Below are 9,850 nucleotides of genomic sequence, written 5' to 3' on the forward strand. Positions count from 1 at the left end.
GTATGGCACCAGCAGAACACCAATATGCACCAGTACGCACCAGTAAGACACCAGTAGGCACCAGTATGCACCAGTAGAGACCAATAGGGCACCCGTCGGACACTAATTGGGCACCAGTGTGGACCAGTATGTACCGGTAGGGAGCAGTAGGACAACAGTAGGACGCTGGTAGGCACCAGTTTGAACCAGTAGGGACCAGTAGGAAGCACTAGGGAGCAGTAAGACCAGTAAGACACCAGCAGGACACCAGTTTGCACCGGAAGGATAACAATATGCACCAGTAAGGTACCAGTAGGACACCAGTATACGCCAGCAGCAGCTGCCCAGCCCCGTCCCTGCGCAGGGGGGGGGTCACTGGAAGCAGACTGGGAGCACTGGGAGGGTACTAGGAGGGTACAGGGGAGGTACTGGGAACACTGAGGGAACACTGGGATGGTACTGGGAGCAGACTGGGAGCACTGGGGGGTCACTGGGAACACTGGGAGCAGTGGGGGGGTACTGGGAGGACTGGGAGGGTCAGTAGGAGCACTGGGAGCACTGGGGGTCACTGGGAGCACTGGGGGGAGATCACTGGGAGCACTGGCGAGGGCACTGGGTGGGGTCACTGGGAGCACAGGACAGCACTGGGAGGACTGGAGGAGAGCACTGGGAGTTACTGGGGGGCACTGGCAGCACTGGGGGTGAACTGGGAGCACTGGGGGGGGGTCACTGGTGTCTCTCGGTTACTGGGAGGGGCGGGGGGCGTGGCCCATCACTGGGGCGTGGCCCGGGCGATGGGGCGTGGTCCGATTTTAGGGGCGTGGTCCAGGGCTGGAGGCGGGCGGGCGGGGCTCAGCTTGGGATGGGGGCGTGTCCTGGCATTGGGGGGGCGTGTCTTGGCATTGGGGGCGTGGTCTGGCGGCGGGGCCGTGGTCCAGCATCGCGGACGGGACTTGGCTTCGTGGGCGGGGCTCGGCTTGGAGGGGGGCGTGTCCCGGCGCGGTGGGCGTGTCAGACGTAGGCGTTCCGCCCGTACTTGTCCCCGAGGCCGGCGGGGGAGGGGCGGGGGGGGCTGGGGGGGGGGCAGCGAGTGAGGGGGGGGCAAGGGGCACCCCTCCCCCACCCTGCCCCTCCCCCACCCCCGCGGCAGGGCGGGGCTTCCCCGATTGTGGGGTGGGGGGATGTGAAATTTTTTTTTTGGGGGGGGGTCCCCCTCACCTGGAGCGCTGGGGGGGGCCCCGGGCGGAGGCCAGCAGCCCCGCCCCCCCCACGATGGCCAGCGCCCCTCCCCCCGCCGCCAGCAGCACCCCCGGGCCCGGCTCGTACCTGGGGCGAAGGAGGGGGTGTCACCCCCCCCACCCCTCCCCCAACAGACGGGACCCCTCCCCCCCAGCGCCCTCCCCCCTCCCCGGCTCCCCGCGAGCCTCCTATAGCCCTCCTAGCCCCCCATTACCCCCCCATAGCCCCCCCCGGCCGCCCAGTACCCCCCAGTATACCCCCAGTATCCCCCCATAGTCCCCCCACCCCCCAGTACCCACCATTACCCCTCCATTGCCCCCCCATAGCCCCCCCCCCAGTCCCCCATAGTCCCCCCACAGCCCCCCCCGGCCGCCCAGTACCCCCCAGTACCCCCCCAGTAGCCCCCCATAGTCCCCCCATAGCCCCCCTAGCGCCCCGGTACCCCCCATAGTCCCCCATAGCCTCCCCCATTACCCCCCATAACCCCCCCATAGCCCCCAGCACCCACCGGGCTCCGCCGTGCTGGGGGTCGAAGAACTCCCGGGTGACGGCGGCCGCGAACCAGCTGGCGGCTGCCAGAGCCCCCAGGCCTGGGGGGGGACCCACAGGTGCTGCCCCACTGCGCCCCACGGCACCCATCGCACCCCATAGCCCCCCCGGCACCCCACAGAACACCCCTAGCCCCCCCCCCATAGCACCCCCCAGCACCCCATGGCACCCATTGGCACCCCATAGAAGCCCCCAGCACCCCTCGTCTCACCCCACGTCACTCCACAGCACCCACCAGCACCACGTCGTGCCCCCCATGTCACCCCCGTAGCACCCCCATTGCACCCCGTATCCCTCCATAGCACCCCCATAGCACCCCATAGCACCCCCATACCCCCCACATCCCCCCATATCACCCCCAAATCACCCCATAGCCCCCCCCGAGCACCCGTAGGACCCCCAGCACCACATATCCCCCCCACATCCCCCCATGTCACCCCATCTCACCCCATATCCCCCAAAACCCCCATGTCACCCCATAACCCCCCACATCCCCCCATATCATCCCCCAGCACCCCCATAGCACCCCCATACCCCCCCACATCCCCCTCATATCCCCCCATACTCCCCTGTACCCCCCACATCCCCCCCAGTACCCCCATAGCACCCCATAGAACCCCCCACATCCCCCATACTCCCCCATCTCACCCCATATCCCCCAAAACCCCCATGTCACCCCATAACCCCCCACATCCCCCCATATCATCCCCCAGCACCCCCATAGCACCCCAATATCCCCCCATAGCCCCCCACATCTCCCCTTATACCCCCAATATCCCCCCATGTCACCCCCAGCACCCCCCACATCCCCCCATACCCCCCATATCTCCCCCATATCCTCCCATACCCCCCATACTCCCCCATAGCACCCCTCAGCACCCCCATAGCACCCCATAGAACCCCCATACCCCCCCATACCCCCATATCCTCCCATATCCCCCCATAGCACCCAATATCCCCCCATACCCCCCACATCAACCCCAGCACCCCCAACATCCCCCCACATCCCCCCATAACCCCCATACCCCCCCATATCCCCCCTATATCCCCCCATACTCCCCCATATCACCCCCCAGCACCCCCACATCCCCCCTAGAACCCCCCATACCCCCCATATCCCCCCATAGCACCCCAATAGCCCCCCATAGCCCCCATAGCACCCCCACACCCCCCATATCCCCCCAATATCCCCCGTATCCCCCCCACACCCCTCCCACGCCCCCTTGTACCCCCCCTACTCCCCCAGACCCCCCTCCCAGTCCCTCCCAGTCCCCCCCAGTGCCCCCGTACCGGCCAGCAGCAGCAGCCCCCCCCCCGCAGCCCGGACTCTCCTCCTGGGCCCGGCGCCCCCCCCCAGGGCGACCCCCGCCCCCCCCAGAGCCGCCGCCGCCGCCGCCAGCAGCCGGCTGCCCTGCAGGTACCCTGGGACACGGACACGGACACGGGGGTCAGGGCAGCACCCGCGGGGCCCCCCCAGCCCCACACGTCCCCCCAAATCCCCCCGCATCCCCGCGTGCCCCCCAATATCCCCCCACGCCCCCAGTGTCCCCATGGCCCCCCGCGTCCCACATCACCCCACGGCCCCCCCACGGCCCCCCCACGGCCCCGTGTCCCCCATGGCCCCCCACATCCCCCCTGTGCCCCCCACGTCCCCACATCCCCCCCAGATCCCCATGTCCCCATGTCCCCCCCATGTGTCCCCACTTCGCCCCCATGTCCCCCACATCCCCACATCCCCCCCAGCCCCCCATGTCCCCATGTCCCCCCCATGTCCCCCCACTTTCCCCCATGTCCCCCCATGTCCCCACATCCCCCCAAGACCCCCACGTCCCCATGTCCCCCCCATGTCCCCCCACGTGTCCCCATGTCCCCACATCCCCCCAAGACCCCCACGTCCCCATGTCCCCCCCATGTCCCCCCACGTGTCCCCATGTCCCCCACATCCCCCCAGACCCTCATGTCCCCATGTCCCCCCAATTCCCCCATGTCCCCCCAAATCCCCCCACGTCCCCATGTCCCCCCATGTCCCACGTCACCCCATGTCCCCCCCATGTGTCCCCACTTCCCCCATGTCCCCCCATGTCCCTGTGTCCCCATGACCCCCCCACTTCCCCCCATGTCCCCCCCACATCCCCACAGTCCCCCAAGACCCCCACGTCCCCACGTCCCCCCATGTCCCTCTGTCCCCCATGTCCCCGTGTCCCCCCACATGTCCTCATGTCGCCCCATGTCCCCCTACTTCCCCCATGTCCCCCCCAAATCCTCCCACATCCCAATGTCCCCCCCAATATCCCCCCATGTCCCCACATCCCCCCCAGCCCCCATGTCGCCGCATCCCCCCCATGTCCCCCCCACGCGTCCCCATGTCCCCCACATCCCCACATCCCCCCCAGACCCCCATGCCCCCATGTCCCCCTACTTCCTCCATGTCCCCCCCAAAACCCCCCATGTCCCTGTCCCCCATGTCCCCCCACTTTCCCCCACGTCCCCCCACGTCCCCCCATGTCCCCCCCATGTCCCCACACCCCACTCAGACCCCCACATCCCCATGTCCCCCCCCCGCCCCCCCCCCCCATTACCGGGCAGGGTGATGAGGGAGATGAGGGGGACGCAGGACGTCACTCCCGCGGCGTCGATGACGCAGTCGTTCCACAGCCCACGGGTGAGGGTGACGCTGGCCACGGCGTTGGCCTGGCCCCCCCCCAGCCCCCAGGTGCCGTGGGGCAGGGAGGCCACCAGCAGCCCCCACCCCACGGCCCCCAGGGCCACCGCCAGGGCCGCCCCCCACCCCATGGCTGGGGGGGACATGGGGACGGGGACACGGGTGGGGACGAGGGACGGGGATGGGGACACGGGTGGGGGGACACGGGTGGGGGGACAAGGATGGGGACAAGGGACGGGGATGGGGACAAGGAGGGGGGGACACGGGTGGAGGGACACGGGTGGGGGGATGAGGATGGGGACAAGGGGGGGACACGGGGGGGACACGGGGGGATAAGAGGGGGATGGGGATATGGGGGGGACACGGGTGGGGGGACAGGGATGGGGACAAGGGACAGGGATGGGGACAAGGACGGGGGGATGGGGATGGGGATATGGGGGGGACACGGGTGGGGGGACACGGAGGGGGGGACGGAGAGGTTTTGGGGACACGGCGGGGGGACGACGACGACGACGGCAGCAAGAGGGGTTTGGGGTGGGGGGTCGGCCGGGGGGGTCGGTGCCGGCGGCCGAGCAGTGGTGGTGACACGGCGGCGGCGGTGGCCTTAAGGTGGGGGGGGGGGGGGCAGAGTGACCCCCCCCCCCCCTCCAGGAAGGAACCCAGGTGTCCGGCGCGCCCTGCCCCCTTCCTGCCCCACATCCCCCCCCCAGAACCGGGGAGGGGACCCGGGTGTCCCGGACCCCCCCACCCCCCCGCTGGCACCCGCACCCCTTTCCTGTTGACGCCAATGGGGGGGGGGGGGCAGGGATGGACGTCACCGTGGGGCCCAGACAGCGCCGTGGGGCTGGACACCACCATAGGGCTGGACACCAGGGTCCCCTATAGGGCCCAGACAGCGCCGTGGGGCTGGACAGCAGGGTCCCCTATAGGGTCGAGATATCGCCGTGGGGCTGGGCATTGCCGTGGGGCTGGATGCTGCCGTGGGGCTGGACACCACCATAGGGCTGGGCGACAGCAGGGTCCCCTATAGGGCCCAGACATCGCCGTGGGGCTGGACACCAGGGTCCCCTATGGGGTCGAGATATCGCCGTGGGGCTGGGCATTGCTTGGACACCGCCGTGGGGGTGGGCATTGCCGTGGGGGTGGGACACCGGGGTCCCCTATAGGGCCCGGACGCTGCCGTGGGGCTGGACACGTCTATGGGGCCGGGATGTGTGGGTCCCCTGTTCCCCTCCCCCCACCCCCGCCCCTCCCCCACCGGAACCGGGGCAGGAAGGGCCGGGTGGGGGAGGGGCGGTTCCGGCCCCGCTCCCGCCACGCGCCAGGATTCCCCCCCGGGGGGGGGGGGTGGGGGAGGGGACGAGGTGGGGGAGGGGAGGGCCAGCAGCCCCTCCCCCCCAGGCATCAGTCACGTGGAACGCAAAGAGGTTTATTTACAGGGGGGGGAGGGGACACGGGGGGAGGGGGAGGGGGGGACACACGGGGGTCCCCAAGGCACTGGGGGGGGAGGGGGCTGACACGGGGACCCGCCCAGAGGGGGCTGCCACCGTGATGTCACCGCGCCGTCGGCACGCCCCTCCCTTCAGCGTCGGCGCGACGTCCCCGTGATGTCACTGCGGTGTCCCTGTGATGTCACCATATGTCCCCGTGACGTTGCCGCACGTCCCGTGACGTCACTGCACGTCCCATGACGTCACCGCACATCCCCGTGATGTCACCGCACGTCCCCGTGACTTCGCCGCACATCCCCGTGACGTCGCCACGCCGTCCCCGCAGCCTCCTCGCTGTCGCGTCATCGCGCCGGCACCGCGTCACCGTCGATCGTCCCCGGCCGTCGCCCGCCTCGTCGCCACGACGTCATCGCGCCGTCGCCGTGCCGCCATCGCGTCATCGCCGCGTGGCCGAGGCAAGGGTGGGGGGAGGGGAGGGGGGAGGGGACGCGGGGTGGGGGGGTCGTCGGTGATGCGGTCGGGGACGCGGTGACGTCAGTGGCGGGCGCGGGAGATGGCGAGGCCCAGCAGCCCGGCCACGCCCAGCGCCACACCCCCCACGATGGCCGCGCCCAGCAGCCCATCTGGGGGGGAGGGGGACACAGGTCAGGGCTGGGGACACGTCACACCCCCCCCAAACCCCTCCCCACCCCCACCCCTCGGGGACACGTGGGGGGCTGGGGGTGCTATGGGGTTCTATAGGGTCCTATGGGGTGCCATGGGGTGCCATAGGGTGCTATAGGGTGCCGTGGGGTGCTATGGGGTGCTATGGGGTTCTATAGGGTGCCATGGGGTGCTATAGGGTGCCGTGGGGTGCTATGGGGTGCTATGGGGTTCTATAGGGTGCCATGGGGTGCTATAGGGTGCCGTGGGGTGCTATGGGGTGCCATGGGTGCTATGGGGTGCTATGGGGTTCTATAGGGTCCTATGGGGTGCCATGGGGTGCTATGGGGTGCTATGGGGTGCCATGGGGTGCTATGGGGTGCTACGGGGTTCTATGGGGTGCTATGGGGTGCCATGGGGTGCCATGGGGTGCTGCGGGTGCTACGGGGTGCCAAGGGACAGCATGCAGGGCTATGGGTGCTACGGGGTGCCATAGGGTGCTATAGGGTCCTACAGGGTTCCGTGGGGTGCTGTGGGGCTCCATGGGGTGCCAGAGGGTGCTACGGGGTGCTATGGGGTGCTCTGGGGTTCCATAGGGTGCTACGGGGTGCTGTGGGGTGCTATAAAGGGACAGCACGCAGGGCTGTGGGTGCTGTGGGGTGCCATAGGGTGCTGTGGGTCGCTGTGGGTCACCGTGGGTCGCGCCGTGGGTCGCGCCGCGGGTCTCACCTCGGCGCATGCGCTGCCGGATGAGGCGCTGCAGCCGCAGCCCCTGCGAGTTGTGGGGTTCGGCCCCCAGCAGCCGCTCCACGTGGGCCAGCGCCCGCTCGTACTCCTGCCCCACGGCCGGGGGGGGGACACGGGGGGGGGACACGGACACGACACGGGGGGGGGACACACACAAACGACACGGGGGGGGACACACGATGACAACCCGTGAGCACGGGGGTCCCCTGCGTCCCCCCCCCGCCCTCCCTGTCCCCCTCCCCCGTGTCCCCCCCCATGTCCCCGTGTCCCTCCCCCGTGTCCCCGTGTCCCCCCCGTGTCCCCGTGTCCCCCCCCCGTGTCCCCCACCTTGAGGCGGTAGTTCCCCAGCGCCAGGTAGAAGGTGTAATCCCGCTGCTCCTCCTTCGTCCCCTTCGGCATCAGCTCTGGGGACACGGGGGGGACACACACACACGACATCGGGGGGGTCACACGACACGGGGGGGGCCGACAAATGACATGGGGGGACGACACAGGGAGACACGGGGGGGACACACAGGACCCAGGTCAGTCCCTGCTGGGTTCCTCTGCCCACGTCCCCTCTGTCCCCCCCAACCATGTCCCCCCCCCATCCCCGTGTCCCCCCATGTCCCCCCCCATGTCCCCCTCCCTCCCCTCCCCTGACCCCCCCATGTCCCCAACCCCCCCAGTTGTCCCCCCCCTCCCACCTTGCAGCACGGCCGCCCCATGTCCCCCCCTTGTCCCCCTGTCCCCCCCATGCCCCCCTCCCTGTCCCCCTGTGTCCCCCCTGTCGCCCCCCATGTCCCCAACCCCCCCCACCTTGCAGCAGGGCCACCCCATGTCCCCCCAAGTCCCCCCCCACGTCCCCAACCCCCCCCAGGTCTCCCCCCCCCCCACCTCGCAGCAGGGCCGCCCCATGTCCCCCCCCATGTCCCCGCCATGTCCCCCCATGTCCCCCCCTGTGTCCCCAACCCCCCCAGGTGTCCCCCCCCCCCCACCTTGCAGCAGGGCCACCCCGTGTCCCCCCCCGTGTCCCCCCCCGTGTCCCCCCCGTGCCCCCCCCACCTTGGAGCAGGGCCACCCCCCGGGCGACGTCGTTCCCGTAGGGGCTCCTCACCAGTCCCCAGGCGTACTCGAACTGGCAGCGCCGCGACACCGACCCCCCCCGGCGCTGCTCCGCGAACCGACGCTCCAGCGCCTGGGGTCGGGGGTCAGGGGTCACGGGGGTCAGGGGGTCACGGGGAATGGGGGGCACTGGGAGGGTATGGGGAGATACTGGGAACACTGGGAGGGCACTGGGGGGTCATGGGGAGGGTACAGGGGAGATACTGGGAACACTGGGGGGTTACTGGGAGCACTGGGGGGGTCACTGGGAGCCCCTGTGGGGTCGGGGGGGTCACTGGGGGGTCACAGGGGTCAGGAGGGGTCAGGGGGTCCCAGGGGGTGGGGGGATGGGGGGCACTGGGAGGGGATGCTGGGAGCACTGGGGGGGCACTGGGGACACTGGGGGGTTAGGGGGGTCACTGGGGGGGTCACAGGGGTCACTGGGAGGCACTGTGGGGTCACTGGGAGGGGACAGGGGAGATACTGGGAACACTGGGGGGTCACTGGGAGCCTCTGTGGGGTCAGGGGGGTCACAGGGGTCACTGGGAGGGCACAGGGAGGCACTGGGGGGTCACTGGGAGGGTACAGGGGAGATACTGGGAACACTGGGACGGCACTGGGAGGGGACACTGGGGGGCACTGGGAGTCCCTGTGGGGTTGGGAGGTCACAGAGGTCACTGGGGGGTCGGGCTGAGGAGAGGATGGGGGGCACTGGGAGCACTGGGAGGGCACTGGGAACACTGGGGGCTCACTGGGGGGGTCACTGGGAGCGCTGGGGGGTCCCCAGGGGGGCCAGTGGGAGCACTGGGAGCACTGGGACGGTCATGGGGGGGTCACTGGGAGCACTGGGGGACCACTGGGGGTCACTGGGAGCCCCGTGGGGTCAGGGAGCAGAGGTCACGGCAAAGGGGGCGCCGGGGCGGGGCTTACCTCGGGGGCGTGGCCACCCCACGCGGGGGGCGTGGCCAGCCCGTAGGTGGGCGTGGCCACGACCCCAGGGGTGAGGGGTCGGACCGAGTGGGCGGAGCTAAGACGGGGGCGTGGAGTCCTGCGGGGGCGTGGCCTGGCGCCGGAAGTGGGAGGTGCCAGTGCCGCGCGGGGGCGTGGCCTCGCAGGGGAAGGCGGTGGGAGTTGGGGGGAGAGAGAGAACGGGGGGGGGGGGTCCGCAGGGGCGTGGCCGAGTGGAGGGGCGTGTGGGCGGGGCCACGCCGGGGGGGCGGGGCCTCACCATCAGGTCCTCCACCGACACGACGTCGTCGAACTCGGGATCCATCGCGAACCCGGAAGCGCCGCGCCTTCCGCCTCCTCCCTCCGCCGCCGCCGCTGCCGGAAGTGACGGTACGCTCGCTCCGCGCCCCGCCCCCGGCGCCGGGCCACGCCCCACGGCCACGCCATAGCAACTGGGTTGCTATGGCGTGGCCCGGCGCCGGGGGCGTGGCCCGGCGCCGGGGGAGGCGTGGCCTGCCCCCCCGAGCTCCCCTATGGAATTTGGCGGGGG

The 9,850-nt window shown here is 70.6% G+C and overlaps 2 protein-coding genes across 2 annotated transcripts; both read right to left on the reverse strand.

Moving 5' to 3' along the window:
* Positions 1 to 796: 796 nt before the first annotated feature.
* LOC138688814 (claudin-15-like) lies at positions 797 to 4,591 on the reverse strand. Its single transcript, XM_069801343.1, has 5 exons — positions 4,347 to 4,591; positions 3,058 to 3,189; positions 1,727 to 1,808; positions 1,198 to 1,305; positions 797 to 1,051 (listed from the first exon to the last, which is right to left on the reverse strand). Exons 1-5 carry the CDS (start codon positions 4,573 to 4,575, stop codon positions 991 to 993), a joined length of 612 nt encoding a protein of 203 aa, XP_069657444.1. The 5' UTR covers positions 4,576 to 4,591; the 3' UTR covers positions 797 to 990.
* A 1,253-nt stretch (positions 4,592 to 5,844) lies between these two features.
* On the reverse strand, positions 5,845 to 9,700 carry FIS1 (fission, mitochondrial 1). The gene is made up of 5 exons (XM_069799800.1): positions 9,581 to 9,700; positions 8,314 to 8,446; positions 7,597 to 7,673; positions 7,252 to 7,357; positions 5,845 to 6,503 (listed from the first exon to the last, which is right to left on the reverse strand). The coding sequence occupies exons 1-5, from the start codon at positions 9,623 to 9,625 to the stop codon at positions 6,415 to 6,417; spliced, it is 450 nt and encodes a 149-aa protein (XP_069655901.1). The 5' UTR covers positions 9,626 to 9,700; the 3' UTR covers positions 5,845 to 6,414.
* Positions 9,701 to 9,850: the final 150 nt, after the last annotated feature.

This window comes from Haliaeetus albicilla, chromosome 13, assembly GCF_947461875.1.
Source record: "Haliaeetus albicilla chromosome 13, bHalAlb1.1, whole genome shotgun sequence".
NCBI lineage: Eukaryota > Metazoa > Chordata > Aves > Accipitriformes > Accipitridae > Haliaeetus > Haliaeetus albicilla.

Bases quoted from the DNA above. Each gene is read 5' to 3' on its own strand.
- LOC138688814 (XM_069801343.1), bottom strand. From the start codon at position 4,575: ATGTCCCCCCCAGCCATGGGGTGGGGGGCGGCCCTGGCGGTGGCCCTG. The intron at 3,190-4,346 runs GTAATGGGGGGG...TCCGTGTCCCAG, and splicing joins CTCCCTCATCACCCTGCCCG to GGTACCTGCAGGGCAGCCGG. The intron at 1,809-3,057 runs GTACGGGGGCAC...GTCCCCCCCCAG, and splicing joins GGGGCTGCTGCTGCTGGCCG to GCCTGGGGGCTCTGGCAGCC.
- FIS1 (XM_069799800.1), bottom strand. From the start codon at position 9,625: ATGGATCCCGAGTTCGACGACGTCGTGTCGGTGGAGGACCTGATG. The intron at 7,358-7,596 runs GTGGGGGACACG...GCCGTGGGGCAG, and splicing joins TGGGGAACTACCGCCTCAAG to GAGTACGAGCGGGCGCTGGC. The intron at 6,504-7,251 runs GTGAGACCCGCG...CCTCCCCCCCAG, and splicing joins CCGGCAGCGCATGCGCCGAG to ATGGGCTGCTGGGCGCGGCC.